Source organism: Quercus suber, unplaced genomic scaffold (assembly GCF_002906115.3).
Source record: "Quercus suber isolate HL8 unplaced genomic scaffold, Cork oak 2.0 scaffold_197, whole genome shotgun sequence".
NCBI lineage: Eukaryota > Viridiplantae > Streptophyta > Magnoliopsida > Fagales > Fagaceae > Quercus > Quercus suber.
Window position 1 is genome coordinate 252,960 of NW_027069655.1, and position 20,828 is coordinate 273,787.

The window sequence follows — 20,828 nt, forward strand, 5'->3', positions numbered from 1 at the left end:
TTTTCATATTTTGTAATATTTTTTAATGTTCAAAAGTTATATAAAAGAAAGGAAAATAAAGACAAAAAATTTTTAATGGAAGAGAAAAAAAATATGGGCAATTATATGGCTTAGTATGCGCTAGGGTCTTGATTATAAACCAACTTATTTCTTCTTCTTCTTTTTCCTACTTTTTGTAAATCTCACGTGTATTTTCTACTTATTTTATTTACCTTTTAACTTTTATCTATAATGTTTTCAACAAAAATTTAAATAAGTTGTTTCTAAACGAACACTTAAATTCATATAGTTAGCTCTTTTTATAATAATTTATTATTTTCCGTAAAATGAGTGAATAAATAATCACATTTAGAAATAATTATAAAATAAACGTGATGATTCAATATTTTATAAAATAAAAGTCTAAAGTTTAATATGCACAACTATATGACTTCAAACTGTTACAATTTAATCATCGTATGAGTTTGACGAAAACAATAGAAGTTATACATGAGTTTTATAAAACCATATCCATGTTAACTATAAATTGAGAAATTATTAGTTTACTTTCTACTACACATGTAAAACTTGCATGATTATAGACTATATAAATATATACAATATTGTACAGACTTATACTACAATATTATATTGTACACACTGTCGTGCAATTGTGTACAATTTACATTAATAGCAGATGAAAATTAAACCAATAAATTGTCCTTATAAATTTTTCTCATTTAAAGTCTACAGAGAGAACAATAAAGCATCCGATGATATTTTTCAAGACTTGACATAAAGTAGTGTGGCCCGCAATTGACTGACTCAAGGTCAAGGTGTTAAATTGTGGTCCTGGTGCATGCAATTTCTCAAAATCAGGACCACATATATTCGATGTACGTGACGTTACTTGGTAAAGACCAATTGCATGGTAGTATATAATTTCAAAATGGTTAGATGGCAATTTTACTCACAGAGCATCTTCTTGTTCACATATGACCTTGCCTTAGTGGTCCATTGATTAAGTTAGGTTAGGTAACCAGTACTTTTCAGGATTAAGTGGCATACCAGAGTACAAGTTAGATTCGGAGTTGGCGTAAAAGATGCCATTTATGCCAACTAATCCTGGAGCGACACATCAGCCAATAAATTTAAATTCAATACACCTTATTACATGCAATTATAACCCAATTAAGAGTGGGTTTAGTTCAGCTTTTTGAAACTTGGCCTTTTCAAAAAGTGGAGTTTTAAAAAAGTGCATAATGAAAAAGTGTTTTTTCAAAAAGCTGAATGTTTGGTAAAAGCTGTTAAAAAGTGTTTTTTGAAAAAGTTGAATGTTTGGTTAACACTTATAAAAGTGCCAGTTTAAGGGGTAAATTACCAAAAATGACAATATATATATATATATATATATAAAGGTGTTTATTTCATACTTAAATCAACTACTTCATATACTTACTAAATAATAATAATAATAAATATATATTATTGGTATTATTTTAATAATGTTTGGGAAATTTTTCTTTTTAGTGTCATAATTATTTGTTATTACCATTAATGACTTCTTATCAATATTAATTAAATCTAAATAATTTTCATCATCATGAAGCACAAAATGAAAATGTAAAAAGATGATAAAATACATACCAATAATCCAATATATATATAAAGGTGTTTATTTCATACTTAAATCAACTACTTCATATACTTACTAAATAATAATAATAATAAATATATATTATTGGTATTATTTTAATAATGTTTGGGAAATTTTTCTTTTTAGTGTCATAATTATTTGTTATTACCATTAATGACTTCTTATCAATATTAATTAAATCTAAATAATTTTCATCATCATGAAGCACAAAATGAAAATGTAAAAAGATGATAAAATACATACCAATAATCCAAGTTTAAATTGTACTACATAAAAATGTAAAAAATTATACTACATGAGTTCTGCTTCAGTTGTTGCAACATCCCTAAACATTCTATTAAGTTGTTGTAGAATCTGTAGACCTTTACGTCAAAATTTTGAAGTTTTGGATACTTCCTACAAAATGTAATTGTCATTTCACTCATATTACAATAATATACATAACTATTTCAAACTAGCTACATATTAATAAAATACTCAACTCACTTTCAACTTCATGTCCCACCAATCATCACTAGCATCAATTGTTTCCTTCACTGCATCCCAACCTAAATTTGTGTCAAGACCTTTCAATTTTTCCCACACTCTCCAATCTGCTTTTAATACATCCCACCTACATTTTAATTGTTCCTTATCATAGTTTAGACCAGTCTCATCACAGAATTTGATTACCAAATTGCTCCAACCTTTGGCACTTAAGGCAGCAAAGATTCCTATATTCCCAGCTTCAATCTCTTCCACACAAAGGTTACAAAAGTAGTTGTCCAACTTGGATCTCCCTATACTGCTCTTGTTTTGTTTGCCTCAAAGTTGGAAGTGGTGTTTTTACCCATCTATAGAGTTAAGCAACAATAAGAAATGCAAAAAATATAATTCATAATATTCCAATCTAGTGAACTAGTTACAAACATGATCTAATGTTAGGAGTGTGTAGGTGTATATGTGTGTGGGGTGCTGATGGGGAGGGCGTGTGGTGCTCATGAGGCATGCATGTGTTGCTGTACACAACTGCCCCATCAGCTGCACATGCATTACCCATCAGCAGCAGACGCACCCCACATCAGCAGCCCACGCACACCTTGCAGCACCTCACCATGCAACAACACGCACATATACACCGACACACTCCTAACATTAAGATGTGACACACTAACATGTATTTGCATCCTCAATATAAAAACATATAGGCTCCATGGCACATCTTTGACACATATTTGAATTGCAGAATTTCACAATGCCACTCACACCACTAGTAAATACAGATTCCATTATATGTTAAGGGTCACATAAAAAACATTTCATTGACATATTTGACTGGAGGATGCATATATGGGAAACTGATTGTATACAGTATGTTAAGAGGACTAGAATAAACATTCCTTTGTATTATTGTATACAATCAATTTCCCATAATGCTTCTCTGTTTTCTACAAAGTATGGAGGATGCATAGCTAGAAACTATGTAAAAAAGTAAAGTTGGACCCTCTGAAATTCCAAAAGAAAATTAAGGCTGTTATGGCAAGTTTTGCCGAAAGAAAAGAAAAGAAAGATTAACAAAGAAAGCTTGAAAGTATATCAGATAAAGTGCCTACCAACTGTGAATTTAGTTAGCTGCTTAGGATTTTGTCTATGGTAACTTATTAGACAATTCAATCAGCATCTTTGCCCATAATTAAACCAACTGAAATACCCAACATTTGTACTGCCCCATAGGAACTAAAATACCCAAACCCAATTCCAATTCCAAAGAAGTCAAACCTGAAATGAAAACTAAAATACCCAATTCCAAAGAAGACCCAAATCATTCTAAACTTAAAAAATCATATCTCAATCCAAAGTGACTTGAACAGAGAAAGGGGGGTTGGAACTAAAATACCAAATTCCGATTTTTTGTCAGATATCACATAACTTAGAAAGACAGAGCATCCACAAAAGAAAAAAAAATTACAAAGCATGTACCCACAAATTTTTTCAATACCAAGCAAGAGAACAAATAGATCATTAGCAAGAACAAAGCATGCAAGATCTGCAATTTTTTTTTTGATAGGTAAAAATATTGACATGGTGGGTTTTTTTTTATGGGTTTTTCAGATCAGTGTTGGTACCTGGTGGTTTTTGGTAGCAGATCAGTGTTACTTGGTGTTTTGTTGATCAAAACTCTACCTTTAAAATGTATTTCTCATATCAGATTAGACATAAATAAAATTTAAAAAAAAAAATACAGAGGAATGCGCGTTGAAGAAGTCAAAGAAAGAAGAAGAAGAGGAAGAAGATTCAACGGATGACAAAAGGCAAGAGAGACTTTTACCACAGAGAGGCTTGTAGCAACATGGAGAGGGCAGAGCAAAGAGAAGAGATGAGAGGCGTGAGTGAGCTTCAAGGCAAAAGGGCAAAGCAGAGAGATGAGATGAGAGAAATGAGGAACAAACATGAGAACTGAGGACATGAGCATGATTTATTGAAGGGTAATTTGGTAATTTCTCGAAAAGTCCAACGGATAGTGATCAACGCGCATTGACTTTTCCTAAAATGGACCTTCAGAGCTCCTTTATGGCTTGCGTGTTCTCAACCTTGGCTCAAAACACAACTTTTTCCAAAAAGTTGCGTTTTATACCTAACCAAACGGGCTTTGTGGTTCAGCTTTCTTCAAAACGGGCTTTTTGGGTTGAAAACGTTGAAACAAACAGGCACTAAAACCTCAAATATTCCTCAACCGCGTTCAAAGCTTCTTCTCCAAATGGCAAACTAAAGGCAAACTTTCCTCCTCATCATCACACTGGAGCTTCATTCCGCCGCAATCATCACCGAAGTTGTTACTGGGGCCTGAAAAAGATGTTGAATCCGCCGTTAGTCTAGTGTTACAATCTCAAGGTTAATTTTCTCATGATTTGGTGGTTTTCTCCTATTTTTAATTTCAAAATATCAATGGGTTTGGGTTTTTTTGGCTGTCAGTCACTTGATTTGGTATGGGTTTTCTGTTTTTCTTATTGGATTCTTAAATCTTATTTAAATTTCCTTTATTGTTGGTTTAAATTGCAAGTCATTTCACTGCTAGCAATGGAACCAAATACCAGTACTGCATGGGAGACATATATGAGCATGTTGTGAAGTTTATTATAACTTCAACAAACCATACCTTTTTGTTTGGATAACAAGAGAATGAACCTGCAGGTTGGGGCCAAATGATGTAATTCTCGTTAGCCTATCCACTATCTGAAAGCTCTAAAATATTTTCTGGTAATCAAATAATCTAATTTAAAGAGGTCATGCATTGGAACCATAATTTCATAAAATAGTGGTCGTAACTGTATTGACCTTTTTCATGGTTTGAAACTTTTAGAAAAGAATTGGAATAAGTTAAAACTCTATTAGCCAAGTTGTAATGCACAGACTTAATTATGTTTAGTTTCAACCTCCAAGTATCCATAAATGTCTTTTTTAATGTGATTTTTCTGTCTAAAATCAAGAGAAAGTGGCGTGCTTCTGGCGCTGCTATTTGAAAAGACAAAACAAAGCGTCAAAGCCTCAGTGTAGCTTTGTAGGGTTATTCATACAGATCTAACTTCTAATACTCAACAACAGCAAAGAGTGTACTTTTGCAGTTAAGGAAGCAGATGACAAACTACGTTTTCAAACTTTTGGTTATAGGATTATAATTAATCAGTGTCGTCCTAAAACATTGAAAATATAATTTCAGTCAAAACCCACTCTGTTAATAATTTTTAGGCTAAAATGCATGTTACACACCTTCAAAGTTTAAAGTTGTATCCACACATGTAGGAAGTTATTTAAAAAAAAAAAAAAAAATTCCTTTAGTATTCTATGGTTAGGCTGGGATGAATAGACAAACTAGAAATCATATAACTTTGCTTCTCCTTGTTGATCACTGCAAGTCTGCAATCATAGGTAATTCATATTATCAATATGCAATTTCAAGAAAATGATTTTTTTATTTATTTTTAAAATTTTTATCTAAACCTCTTTGAATATCTGACTATATGCATTTCCCATCCATACACACCAGGTTATCATTACAAACGATTATTTTATTAATTTATTTAGACCCAAAAACTGAAAATATTTAAATTCAACGGACTAAAATGACAATTATTCAAAGTTAATGAACTGAAATGATAGTATTTAAACATTGTGGACTAAGATGACAATTGATAAAAGTTAATGGACTAAAATAACAATTGGTGAAAGTAATAGGATATAAAGTAGATTTTTGCCTTGAATTTTCTTTTAAAAAATTGGCCAAAATACGTGGTTAGACTTTGAAGTTTACCAAGTGGACGCTTTTCGTTCTTGAAATTTCAAATAATTGTTATCGGTCCCTAAAGTCATTAGTTTAGCTTCTTCTTTTTTTTCTTTTTTTTTTAATGGAAATTTTAGCTTGGTTTTGATTTGATGAAAAGCCGTTTCAAACAGATTTGGTTTTGATCTTTGATATTCTGTAGGTCTTGTGTTTTTTAATGTGTAATTTGTTAATATTAAAAGTATTGTCATGTCGCTATTAAATGACTAAATGTTATGGCATTGTTCAATCAGCCACATAGAAAATGAGAATAATATCTATTAACAGAATGATCCTTAATTATTTTTAAAACATTAAGAACCAACAATGCTCATTTGAAACTTTAAAACTTCAAAGTCAGAAGGTGCTCACTCTATAAACTTTAATTTCTAAAGAGGCCTAGAAAATTAACTCCTCCTAGGCGCTGGGTATTGGATCTCAGCTCATGGGCCTTCCAAACCTATGAGGTTGACATGAAAGGCTAATGGACCTATTCAAATCCACCTGCTTAATTCATCAGATTATATAACTTATAATCTAACTTAAACTTGATAAAAAATAAAAAAAAAAAAAAAAAAAAAAANAAAAACTTTAGTAATAGAGTTTAATTAAAGTAAATTATTTTAATAATCTTCAGGTACATCTACTAAGTCACAGTACGAAATTATGTTGTACAACATATAACACTCACATTGAGTCACATGACGCAAACACATGTAGTGTGATATAACTTTTATTAATATAAAAAATAATGTTTGAGTGTTAAAGTAATAATAAAAAATAATAATGAACTTTCTTTTAAATTTTTAGAAACTCTTGCTAGTAGTAGTAATTTTACTAGAGTAGTATTTTTTTAAAAGAAAAAAACTTATAAAATTTTAGCAATTGAGAACAACTATTTTAATTACTTGAATGAACTTATAGTTCATCATATAAAAAAAAGAAAAAAAAATTAATTAGAAAAAGGAGATGGCTTATAGTTTCACATGAAATGATTTAAAATATATATATATATATATCATTCTTATTAATTTTACGATCCTCATATACTATCCTAGAGGTCTTATAGTCACGTGAAAGGATATTTTATTTGAGGTCTTTAGAATATTTTTTCATTTCCTTGTTTGAGAGTTTTAATGGAGGAAATAGAAAGTTCATTCCTTCGTTTGAGAGTTTAAGTAAAAGGAAATGGAATTTGTAGGACTTAGGGTGAGTTTGGTTGAACTTTTTGTAAAAGTGAATAATGAAAAAGTGGAGTTTCAAAAAGCTGAGTGTTTGAGAAAAACTGTTAAAAAATACTTTTTGAAAAAACTGAGTGTTTGGCTAGCACTTATAAAAGTGGCAGTTTGAGGGGTAAATTACCAAAAAGAACAATGTATATATAAGGGAGTTTATTTCATACTTAAATCAACTACTTCATATACTTACTAAATAATAATAATAATAAATATATATTATTGGTATTATTTTAATAATGTTTGGGAAATTTTTCTTTTTAGTGTCATAATTATTTGTTATTACCATTAATGACTTCTTATCAATATTAATTAAATCTAAATAATTTTCATCATCATGAAGCACAAAATGAAAATGTAAAAAGATGATAAAATACATACCAATAATCCAAGTTTAAATTGTACTACATAAAAATGTAAAAAATTATACTACATGAGTTCTGCTTCAGTTGTTGCAACATCCCTAAACATTCTATTAAGTTGTTGTAGAATCTGTAGACCTTTACGTCAAAATTTTGAAGTTTTGGATACTTCCTACAAAATGTAATTGTCATTTCACTCATATTACAATAATATACATAACTATTTCAAACTAGCTACATATTAATAAAATACTCAACTCACTTTCAACTTCATGTCCCACCAATCATCACTAGCATCAATTGTTTCCTTCACTGCATCCCAACCTAAATTTGTGTCAAGACCTTTCAATTTTTCCCACACTCTCCAATCTGCTTTTAATACATCCCACCTACATTTTAATTGTTCCTTATCATAGTTTAGACCAGTCTCATCACAGAATTTGATTACCAAATTGCTCCAACCTTTGGCACTTAAGGCAGCAAAGATTCCTATATTCCCAGCTTCAATCTCTTCCACACAAAGGTTACAAAAGTAGTTGTCCAACTTGGATCTCCCTATACTGCTCTTGTTTTGTTTGCCTCAAAGTTGGAAGTGGTGTTTTTACCCATCTATAGAGTTAAGCAACAATAAGAAATGCAAAAAATATAATTCATAATATTCCAATCTAGTGAACTAGTTACAAACATGATCTAATGTTAGGAGTGTGTAGGTGTATATGTGTGTGGGGTGCTGATGGGGAGGGCGTGTGGTGCTCATGAGGCATGCATGTGTTGCTGTACACAACTGCCCCATCAGCTGCACATGCATTACCCATCAGCAGCAGACGCACCCCACATCAGCAGCCCACGCACACCTTGCAGCACCTCACCATGCAACAACACGCACATATACACCGACACACTCCTAACATTAAGATGTGACACACTAACATGTATTTGCATCCTCAATATAAAAACATATAGGCTCCATGGCACATCTTTGACACATATTTGAATTGCAGAATTTCACAATGCCACTCACACCACTAGTAAATACAGATTCCATTATATGTTAAGGGTCACATAAAAAACATTTCATTGACATATTTGACTGGAGGATGCATATATGGGAAACTGATTGTATACAGTATGTTAAGAGGACTAGAATAAACATTCCTTTGTATTATTGTATACAATCAATTTCCCATAATGCTTCTCTGTTTTCTACAAAGTATGGAGGATGCATAGCTAGAAACTATGTAAAAAAGTAAAGTTGGACCCTCTGAAATTCCAAAAGAAAATTAAGGCTGTTATGGCAAGTTTTGCCGAAAGAAAAGAAAAGAAAGATTAACAAAGAAAGCTTGAAAGTATATCAGATAAAGTGCCTACCAACTGTGAATTTAGTTAGCTGCTTAGGATTTTGTCTATGGTAACTTATTAGACAATTCAATCAGCATCTTTGCCCATAATTAAACCAACTGAAATACCCAACATTTGTACTGCCCCATAGGAACTAAAATACCCAAACCCAATTCCAATTCCAAAGAAGTCAAACCTGAAATGAAAACTAAAATACCCAATTCCAAAGAAGACCCAAATCATTCTAAACTTAAAAAATCATATCTCAATCCAAAGTGACTTGAACAGAGAAAGGGGGGTTGGAACTAAAATACCAAATTCCGATTTTTTGTCAGATATCACATAACTTAGAAAGACAGAGCATCCACAAAAGAAAAAAAAATTACAAAGCATGTACCCACAAATTTTTTCAATACCAAGCAAGAGAACAAATAGATCATTAGCAAGAACAAAGCATGCAAGATCTGCAATTTTTTTTTTGATAGGTAAAAATATTGACATGGTGGGTTTTTTTTTATGGGTTTTTCAGATCAGTGTTGGTACCTGGTGGTTTTTGGTAGCAGATCAGTGTTACTTGGTGTTTTGTTGATCAAAACTCTACCTTTAAAATGTATTTCTCATATCAGATTAGACATAAATAAAATTTAAAAAAAAAAATACAGAGGAATGCGCGTTGAAGAAGTCAAAGAAAGAAGAAGAAGAGGAAGAAGATTCAACGGATGACAAAAGGCAAGAGAGACTTTTACCACAGAGAGGCTTGTAGCAACATGGAGAGGGCAGAGCAAAGAGAAGAGATGAGAGGCGTGAGTGAGCTTCAAGGCAAAAGGGCAAAGCAGAGAGATGAGATGAGAGAAATGAGGAACAAACATGAGAACTGAGGACATGAGCATGATTTATTGAAGGGTAATTTGGTAATTTCTCGAAAAGTCCAACGGATAGTGATCAACGCGCATTGACTTTTCCTAAAATGGACCTTCAGAGCTCCTTTATGGCTTGCGTGTTCTCAACCTTGGCTCAAAACACAACTTTTTCCAAAAAGTTGCGTTTTATACCTAACCAAACGGGCTTTGTGGTTCAGCTTTCTTCAAAACGGGCTTTTTGGGTTGAAAACGTTGAAACAAACAGGCACTAAAACCTCAAATATTCCTCAACCGCGTTCAAAGCTTCTTCTCCAAATGGCAAACTAAAGGCAAACTTTCCTCCTCATCATCACACTGGAGCTTCATTCCGCCGCAATCATCACCGAAGTTGTTACTGGGGCCTGAAAAAGATGTTGAATCCGCCGTTAGTCTAGTGTTACAATCTCAAGGTTAATTTTCTCATGATTTGGTGGTTTTCTCCTATTTTTAATTTCAAAATATCAATGGGTTTGGGTTTTTTTGGCTGTCAGTCACTTGATTTGGTATGGGTTTTCTGTTTTTCTTATTGGATTCTTAAATCTTATTTAAATTTCCTTTATTGTTGGTTTAAATTGCAAGTCATTTCACTGCTAGCAATGGAACCAAATACCAGTACTGCATGGGAGACATATATGAGCATGTTGTGAAGTTTATTATAACTTCAACAAACCATACCTTTTTGTTTGGATAACAAGAGAATGAACCTGCAGGTTGGGGCCAAATGATGTAATTCTCGTTAGCCTATCCACTATCTGAAAGCTCTAAAATATTTTCTGGTAATCAAATAATCTAATTTAAAGAGGTCATGCATTGGAACCATAATTTCATAAAATAGTGGTCGTAACTGTATTGACCTTTTTCATGGTTTGAAACTTTTAGAAAAGAATTGGAATAAGTTAAAACTCTATTAGCCAAGTTGTAATGCACAGACTTAATTATGTTTAGTTTCAACCTCCAAGTATCCATAAATGTCTTTTTTAATGTGATTTTTCTGTCTAAAATCAAGAGAAAGTGGCGTGCTTCTGGCGCTGCTATTTGAAAAGACAAAACAAAGCGTCAAAGCCTCAGTGTAGCTTTGTAGGGTTATTCATACAGATCTAACTTCTAATACTCAACAACAGCAAAGAGTGTACTTTTGCAGTTAAGGAAGCAGATGACAAACTACGTTTTCAAACTTTTGGTTATAGGATTATAATTAATCAGTGTCGTCCTAAAACATTGAAAATATAATTTCAGTCAAAACCCACTCTGTTAATAATTTTTAGGCTAAAATGCATGTTACACACCTTCAAAGTTTAAAGTTGTATCCACACATGTAGGAAGTTATTTAAAAAAAAAAAAAAAAATTCCTTTAGTATTCTATGGTTAGGCTGGGATGAATAGACAAACTAGAAATCATATAACTTTGCTTCTCCTTGTTGATCACTGCAAGTCTGCAATCATAGGTAATTCATATTATCAATATGCAATTTCAAGAAAATGATTTTTTTATTTATTTTTAAAATTTTTATCTAAACCTCTTTGAATATCTGACTATATGCATTTCCCATCCATACACACCAGGTTATCATTACAAACGATTATTTTATTAATTTATTTAGACCCAAAAACTGAAAATATTTAAATTCAACGGACTAAAATGACAATTATTCAAAGTTAATGAACTGAAATGATAGTATTTAAACATTGTGGACTAAGATGACAATTGATAAAAGTTAATGGACTAAAATAACAATTGGTGAAAGTAATAGGATATAAAGTAGATTTTTGCCTTGAATTTTCTTTTAAAAAATTGGCCAAAATACGTGGTTAGACTTTGAAGTTTACCAAGTGGACGCTTTTCGTTCTTGAAATTTCAAATAATTGTTATCGGTCCCTAAAGTCATTAGTTTAGCTTCTTCTTTTTTTTCTTTTTTTTTTAATGGAAATTTTAGCTTGGTTTTGATTTGATGAAAAGCCGTTTCAAACAGATTTGGTTTTGATCTTTGATATTCTGTAGGTCTTGTGTTTTTTAATGTGTAATTTGTTAATATTAAAAGTATTGTCATGTCGCTATTAAATGACTAAATGTTATGGCATTGTTCAATCAGCCACATAGAAAATGAGAATAATATCTATTAACAGAATGATCCTTAATTATTTTTAAAACATTAAGAACCAACAATGCTCATTTGAAACTTTAAAACTTCAAAGTCAGAAGGTGCTCACTCTATAAACTTTAATTTCTAAAGAGGCCTAGAAAATTAACTCCTCCTAGGCGCTGGGTATTGGATCTCAGCTCATGGGCCTTCCAAACCTATGAGGTTGACATGAAAGGCTAATGGACCTATTCAAATCCACCTGCTTAATTCATCAGATTATATAACTTATAATCTAACTTAAACTTGATAAAAAATAAAAAAAAAAAAAAAAAAAAAACTTAAACTTGATAATAACTTTATTGTGATAAAAAGTTAAAAAGTACAATTTAAATAATTTAATGATGACATAACGATTAATCTTTAATTTTCTAGAAATTTTGCAAATATGAAAAATATAAGAAGAAGATATAATCTAATAATGGATTTGTCAAAATTTAACTTTACTAAAAAAATATTGAATAAGATCATAGCATCCCAATTGAGTTTTGGAATTATTGTAACCAAACAACACCAGATGCGCATGGTATTTTAATTATAACTAGTATGTAACCCCGTGCTACCGCACGGGACTGCTTAATTGTAATGATGCTATTGGCCAATTTTTTTTATTTTTTGTTTTTTTGGGTTTATCACATGGATAATAGAATTAAATCAAACAATGAAAAATATATATTGCATTTTATTATTTAAGTAATGCTATTGGTTTTTTTTTTTTTGGTTTATCATACATAGGATAACATTAGATAAAACAATGAATAAAAAAAAAAAAGAATATTGCATTTTATTATTTAAGTGATGCTACAATGAAGAAAAAAGAGAATATTGCATTTTATTATTTAAAATACATTAAGGGACATTAAAAAATAAAAACTGATCATTGAGCTTGGAATCTTCTCGGAGGTGCCAATGAAGCGCTAATGTATGAGAGTGTGAAATAAGGAAGAGTGGGATTGAACATTGTGTTTAAACCCGGCCTTACTCTGAGAAATCTGTAAGGAGGAGGAGAGGGTAGTGTGTGGATCTAGTTGGTAGAAGTTGAGAGAGGAGGAGACATGGGATGACGATATGGAATTAGGAGGAGATGATGTTTTACTTTTATAGTCTTTCTCGTTGGACTCCTTGGTTTTGATTATGGGATTAGAAGAGCTCCAAGCTTTATTGAGATCACCCATAAAAGTGTGCAGGTGAAATGTTCTTGCTTAGGCCATGAGTATTGTGGGGGAGAAAAACCCAGCCCAACTTATTGGGCCCAAGGCCCTGAATGAGGAACACTCTTCATCCGAGGAGATAAGGCCTTCAGTCGGAAGCCCACGCCAATGGGGGACGCCTGGGGATGAGCACGTATACCATCCGAGGAGATACTCATATGTCCGAGTAGTCATGCGTCCTCGGATCCGAAGAGGTTTGATCAAACACGAGTATGGGAGGTTCAAGTGATCTATTTGACAAGTGTCAAGAGGGAGAAGGACCTCGGACACACATAGAGATAACGACAACAGAGAAATATCAAGGAGGCATACTTCAACCACCGCATTTAATGCACTGCACCTACCTTCCTGGCCGCATTTATGTGGATAGGACCCCTGAACAGTGCTTTCTCAGCTACCGCCACTCGCATAAGGCTAAAAGTGGGGTGATGGGACATGTACTCAAGTGGGTGCCTGGATGATGAACAAATGGACGGAGGAGATGTAAGAAGGCAATGCTATATAAGGGAAGGGTACCTCTGATAGAGGAGGATCGAAAAACAGGAGAGAGAAAGGGTACCTTAGATGGTTGTAGCTCCAGCAATTGTAACCCTTGATTATCAATGAACAACTTCTCTTCGGACAGAGTACTCATATTAGTCCGAGAGCACATTAATTCAACTTCTCTCATTGGTGTTGCTGTTTAATACTGTAATTTTCATTATTTGCCTAGCCCTTTCGCCCACTCTCTACAAAATTTATTGTTTTGGGCTCAGAGGGTTCCAAATCCATACCTCCTTGGGCTTGGGCCGCAAAAACTGACCCTACAATTGGCGCCGTCTGTGGGAAGAGCTTGTGCAAGAGTGAAAACAACAGTTGATGATGGCGGACAAGGTGAACAGCAAGCAGAATCCAGGGCATCCCAACACATGGACCATTTCGCCAACCTGGAGGGAAGGCAAAATCGTGAGGGTAGCGTACACACAGTGCGCCTTAGCCAGGGCCAATCGCAGAGCGGAAGTCACATGTCCCATGCAAAGGAGAACCGCGACTTGCAACTGGAAATAGAAAAACTAAAGAGAGAGCTGCGCCATGCAAAGAGGAAACGGGCTTCCTCGTATTCTGAGGATGATCTTGATGATGAGCGAGATGTCTCTTATCAGCACAAATCCAAAACACCAGCCAGCGAGTCCTACACTTGTGAGGAGGAATCCCATCGTAAGAGACAACGTAGAAGTCCATCACACGAGGACATGGAGAACGATGCCATGAACAGGGCTTTGAACCAGATATCTGAGTCGCCTTTCACGCGCAGGATAGAGGGGGCTAGACTCCCTCGGCGTTTTAACCAACCAACGTTCACCATCTATAATGGTAAGACTGACCCCGTGGAGCATGTGAGTCATTTTAACCAAAGGATGGCTGTCTACGCCAGAGACGAAGCCCTGATGTGCAAGGTTTTCCCTTCCAGTCTAGGGCCTGTGGCCATGAGGTGGTTTGACGGTTTGAAGGCAGGCTCCATCAACTCCTTCAAAGAACTCACTCAGGCATTCGGTTCCCGTTTTGTTACATGCCGAAGAGCGGTCAGACCTGTTTCTTCCCTGCTATCCTTATTCATGCGGGAAGGTGAATCCTTGAAGGCATACTCAGATAGGTACTGGGAAATGTTCAATGAGGTGGAAGGTAACAATGATGCAATGGCCCTCAGCACATTCAAGCTCGGCCTCCCTACTGATCACGGTTTGAGGGCGTCTCTATCTGGCAAACCGGTTGCAAACGTGCGTCAGTTAATGGACCGCATAGAGAAGTATAAGAGGGTTGAAGAAGATCAGCAGCAGGGCAAGGGAAAAGACAAGGTTATCTCTCAGGAGAGGAGGGATTCGCGGTCGGACCGCTACAATTACAATAAACCGCGAAGGGATTTTGCCGGGCAATTGGGATCGATGAATCCTCAACCGGTCAACGCCGTGTTCAAAGAGCCAGTACACCAGGTCCTGGAAAAGATCAAGAATGAATCGTTCTTCAGGTGGCCGAATAAGATGATAGGAAACCCCGAGAAACGCAACTATAATCTCTACTGTCAGTACCATCAAGACCATGGGCACACCACGGAGGATTGTAGGAGCCTGTGGGATTACCTGGACCAACTGGTCCGCGATGGTAAATTGAAACACCTCCTGCACCCCTCCAGTGGCCGAGAGCAAACGGGATCAGGGCCACGCAGAGATAACCTCCCAAAGCCGCCGCTAGGGACTATAAACGTCATCCTCGCTGCGCCAGGAAGAACAGGATCCTGGCCATTGAAAGTTATGTCGGTAGGTCGACCACCCGCAGGGGAGTCAAGCCGAGGACCTAAGAGAACTAAGTCTGGCGCCCCGTTAGTCATAGGATTCTCGGACGAAGACATGATTGGCACTACCCAACCCCATGATGATGCACTAGTTATCACCCTCAGGATAGGAGGGTACGATGTAAAGAGGGTGATGGTGGACCAAGGCAGTGCTGTGGAGGTAATGTATCCAGACCTCTACAAAGGACTAGGCCTAAAGCCCAGGACCTGACACCGTACGATTCCCCCTCTTGAGCTTTGAAGGAAGGCCTGTCGTTCCGAAAGGCCGGATACGCTTACCAGTGCAGTCTGGCGCCGAGGTGGTGGAGTTTCGTGGGTGTTCGGCCCGTTAACTTGGGCCTGATCCTTTTATCCCCCACAACATTTAATAGAAATTAAATTACCAAAAACTTATAAATTGAAAAAAATGTAATTAGTTTCATGTAAACCATATAATAATATATAAATGTTTAAATTGTTATTTTTTGTGATTGATAACACATCATTGTAAAAACTGATGTAATAAAAGTAATATCCTTAACATCACTTATTTTATAATGTAATCAAACTAATTTTTATAGAGAGTTCAGTTATTTTCATTTTAAAATTGATATCTTTCTTAATTTTTGTTATTTTCTAATACAAACTGACTGTTTTAAAACTTTCTTAACCAATGAACAAAGACACTTTTTTTTTTTTTTTTTAGGAAAAAGGTAAGTAAAACTTTATTGATAAATAAAATTACTTTGGAATACATTATCCAGGTTGATCTTGTAAAAGTTCTTGATTGATTGATTTGTATTGCAGGGCAGGCTAATAAGCTGCTATTCTAGTAAGGACATGGGCGAGCTGATTGCGCTCTCTCTTATCATGCTTGAAATTAAATCTCTTCAAGGCATGCACGTCTAATCTTTAACCCTTCATGCACATTCAAGGAAAAAAAAAACAAAGCTAAGAAATTGACTTTCGTCCTTTACGTTCATGTAACACACTTACAAAGAAAGCAACAAGTAATATAAGTAAATGAGTGCTATATCTTTTATCAAAAAAAAAAATGAGTGCTATATCTATTACACGTGAACAAACACAACTTACACATGCGTGTTCTTAAATTCAAGTCACAATTTCTGTGCTTTTTATGATTTCAGTTTAAAAACACTAGCTTGTGCGTGTGAAGTCACAATTTTAGTTAAAAAACACGCATGCATGTAAGTTGTGTGTGTTAGCGTGTGGGCAATGGCTATTTCCCTAATTAAATACTGGTTTGTCAAATTCTAATGGCCAATGACTCAGTAAATAATATATAATAGAGAATGTGGGATTGAGATTCAGTAGAAAATCAATGGTTGGGATTAAAAGTTGCAAAATTCACTTTTAATCTCATCCTTTGAATAAAAAATATTTTAACCTCTAATTTTTTACCATTTCACTTTTACACGAGATTAAAAATTGCAAAAGTCACTTTTAATCTCAGCCTTTGAATAAAAAATATTTTAACCTCTAATTTTTTATCATTTCACTTTTACATTTTACTTTTCAACTTTTCTCTTACACACTCATGATTAATTGCACAGAGTAATGAGTGCAAATCTTCTGTCTCACTTTTCTTACTCCACTCTATACTCCACCAATAAAAACTTGCCACGTGTTTACCTAATTAATTAAATACTATCATTATTGACTTATTAATACTATTGTTATTAATTAATAATAGTGTGGGGGGAGAAAAACCCAGCCCAACTTATTGGGCCCAAGGCCCTGAATGAGGAACACTCTTCATCCGAGGAGATAAGGCCTTCAGTCGGAAGCCCACGCCAATGGAGGACGCTTGGAGATGAGCACGTATACCATCCGAGGAGATACTCATATGTCCGAGTAGTCATGCGTCCTCGGATCCGAAGAGGTTTGATCAAACACGAGTATGGGAGGTTCAAGTGATCTATTTGACAAGTGTCAAGAGGGAGAAGAACCTCGGACACACATAGAGATAACGACAACAGAGAAATATCAAGGAGGCATACTTCAACCACCGCATTTAATGCACTGCACCTACCTTCCTGGCCGCATTTATGTGGATAGGACCCCTGAACAGTGCTTTCTCAGCTACCGCCCATCTATGTAAACTTCAATATTCTTGCCAGGGGCTCGAACATCCTCGTCATCATCTTTGGTAGGTAGCTCCCGCGTTCTTCAAGCCAAACGGCATTATTTATAGTGGTAGTTGCCGATAGGGGTGACAAATGCGGTCTTCTTCTGGTCGTCTAGGGCCAATGGTATCTGGTGGTAGCCTTGGAAGGCGTCTAGGAAGCTCATCCGAGGTGGCCGACAGTGGCATCGACCAGCTGATCTATTTTTGGCATTGGAACGGATCTTTGGGGCATGCCCTATTCAAATCCGTGAAGTCTACGCATACTCGCCATTTCCTCTTTCTTCTTCACCACCACAGTATTTGCCAGCCATTCGGATAAAAAACTTCTTTGATAGCCCCGGCCACTTTGAGTTTCGCTACTTCGTCTCTTATTGCATCAGCATGCTCCTTGGATGGGCGCCGAATGGGCTGTTTCTTGGGGGTGATCAGTGGATTCACCTTCAAGTGGTGGCATATAAACTCCGGGTCTACCCTGGGCCTCGTAGGATTCCAGGCAAATACATCGAGATTTCGCTTAAGGAACTCTATCAGCTCTTCCTTCTCTTGAAGTGGCAGCTGAGATCCGACTTGAAAGAACCTATCGGATCATCTCCGAAGACCACTTTTGTCAGATCCTCACATTGGGCGCTTTCATTTGGCTCTTCAAAGGGCAATCCCCGAAACTGTAGTTGCTATGAATCCCTCCCGGCTGCGTCCGAGGACTCGGCTGGGGTCTTATGCTGAATGGCAGCTATCAAGCACTGACGAGCAACAGATTGGTCCCCTCGGATCTCACGTATCTGCCTTCTGACGGATATTTGACCTTTTGGTGCAAAGTGGAGGGCACAGCCCCAAGTGCGTGGATCCAAGGCCTACCCACGAGTGCCGTGTAGGGCGAATATGCATCCACAACTATGAAATCTAACTCCACCACCTCGGCGCAGACTGCACTGGTAAGCGTATCCGGCCTTTCGGAACGACAGGCCTTCCTTCAAAGCTCAAGAGGGGGAATCGTACGGCGTCAGGTCCTGGGGCTTTAGGCCTAGTCCTTTGTAGAGGTCTGGATACATTACCTCCACAGCACTGCCTTGGTCCACCATCACCCTCTTTACATCGTACCCTCCTATCCTGAGGGTGATAACTAGTGCATCATCATGGGGTTGGGTAGTGCCAATCATGTCTTCGTCCGAGAATCCTATGACTAACGGGGCGCCAGACTTAGTTCTCTTAGGTCCCGGCTTGACTCCCCTGCGGGTGGTCGACCTACTGACATAACTTTCAATGGCCAGGATCCTGTTCTTCCTGGCGCAGCGAGGACGACGTTTATAGTCCCTAGCGGCGGCTTTGGGAGGTTATCTCTGCGTGGCCCTGATCCCGTTTGCTCTCGGCCACTGGAGGGGTGCAGGAGGTGTTTCAATTTACCATCGCGGACCAGTTGGTCCAGGTAATCCCACAGGCTCCTACAATCCTCCGTGGTGTGCCCATGGTCTTGATGGTACTGGCAGTAGAGATTATAGTTGCGTTTCTCGGGGTTCCTATCATCTTATTCGGCCACCTGAAGAACGATTCATTCTTGATCTTTTCCAGGACCTGGTGTACTGGCTCTTTGAACACGGCGTTGACCGGTTGAGGATTCATCGATCCCAATTGCCCGGCAAAATCCCTTCGCGGTTTATTGTAATTGTAGCGGTCCGACCGCGAATCCCTCCTCTCCTGAGAGATAACCTTGTCTTTTCCCTTGCCCTGCTGCTGATCTTCTTCAACCCTCTTATACTTCTCTATGCGGTCCATTAACTGACGCACGTTTGCGACCGGTTTGCCAGATAGAGACGCCCTCAAACCGTGATCAGTAGGGAGGCCGAGCTTGAATGTGCTGAGGGCCATTGCATCATTGTTACCTTCCACCTCATTGAACATTTCCAGTACCTATCTGAGTATGCCTTCAAGGATTCACCTTCCCGCATGAATAAGGATAGCAGGGAAGAAACAGGTCTGACCGCTCTTCGGCATGTAACAAAACGGGAACCGAATGCCTGAGTGAGTTCTTTGAAGGAGTTGATGGAGCCTGCCTTCAAACCGTCAAACCACCTCATGGCCACAGGCCCTAGACTGGAAGGGAAAACCTTGCACATCAGGGCTTCGTCTCTGGCGTAGACAGCCATCCTTTGGTTAAAATGACTCACATGCTCCACGGGGTCAGTCTTACCATTATAGATGGTGAACGTTGGTTGGTTAAAACGCCGAGGGAGTCTAGCCCCCTCTATCCTGCGCGTGAAAGGCGACTCAGATATCTGGTTCAAAGCCCTGTTCATGGCATCGTTCTCCATGTCCTCGTGTGATGGACTTCTACGTTGTCTCTTACGATGGGATTCCTCCTCACAAGTGTAGGACTCGCTGGCTGGTGTTTTGGATTTGTGCTGATAAGAGACATCTCGCTCATCATCAAGATCATCCTCAGAATACGAGGAAGCCCGTTTCCTCTTTGCATGGCGCAGCTCTCTCTTTAGTTTTTCTATTTCCAGTTGCAAGTCGCGGTTCTCCTTTGCATGGGACATGTGACTTCCGCTCTGCGATTGGCCCTGGCTAAGGCGCACTGTGTGTACGCTACCCTCACGATTTTGTCTTCCCTCCAGGTTGGCGAAATGGTCCACGTGTTGGGATGCCCTGGATTCTGCTTGCTGTTCACCTTGTCCTGCCATCATCAACTGTTGTTTTCACTCTTGCACAAGCTCTTCCCACAGACGGCGCCAATTGTAGGGTCAGTTTTTGCGGCCCAAGCCCAAGGAGGTATGGATTTGGAACCCTCTGAGCCCAAAACAATAAATTTTGTAGAGAGTGGGCGAAAGGGCTAGGCAAATAATGAAAATACAGTATTAAACAGCAACACCAATGAGAGAAGTTGAATTAATGTGCTCTCGGACTAATATGAGTACTCTGTCCGAAGAGAAGTTTTCATTGATAATCAAGGGTTACAATTGCTGGAGCTACAACCATCTAAGTACCCTTTCTCTCTCCTGTTTTCGATCCCCCTCTATCAGAGGTACCCTTCCCTTATATAGCATTGCCTTCTTACATCTCCTCCGTCCATTTGTTCATCATCCAGGCACCCACTTGAGTACATGTCCCATCACCCCACTTTTAGCCTTATGTGAGTGGCGGTAGCTGAGAAAGCACTGTTCAGGGGTCCTATCCACATAAATGCGGCCAGGAAGGTAGGTGCAGTGCATTAAATGCGGTGGTTGAAGTATGCCTCCTTGATATTTCTCTGTTGTCGTT

At 37.0% G+C, this 20,828-nt stretch overlaps 1 protein-coding gene and 2 long non-coding RNA genes across 3 annotated transcripts; 1 reads left to right on the forward strand and 2 right to left on the reverse strand.

The window, feature by feature from the left end:
• Window positions 1-1,854: 1,854 nt before the first annotated feature.
• On the reverse strand, window positions 1,855-4,069 carry LOC136069922 (uncharacterized). Its single transcript, XR_010631124.1, has 3 exons — window positions 3,945-4,069; window positions 3,742-3,799; window positions 1,855-2,469 (listed from the first exon to the last, which is right to left on the reverse strand). It is a non-coding gene; the product is annotated as an uncharacterized LOC136069922 (long non-coding RNA).
• Window positions 4,070-7,524: 3,455 nt separating this feature from the next.
• LOC136069923 (uncharacterized) lies at window positions 7,525-9,739 on the reverse strand. The gene is made up of 3 exons (XR_010631126.1): window positions 9,615-9,739; window positions 9,412-9,469; window positions 7,525-8,139 (listed from the first exon to the last, which is right to left on the reverse strand). It is a non-coding gene; the product is annotated as an uncharacterized LOC136069923 (long non-coding RNA).
• A 4,285-nt stretch (window positions 9,740-14,024) lies between these two features.
• On the forward strand, window positions 14,025-15,656 carry LOC136069919 (uncharacterized). Its single transcript, XM_065779037.1, has one exon. The coding sequence runs from the start codon at window positions 14,025-14,027 to the stop codon at window positions 15,654-15,656; it is 1,632 nt and encodes a 543-aa protein (XP_065635109.1).
• Window positions 15,657-20,828: the final 5,172 nt, after the last annotated feature.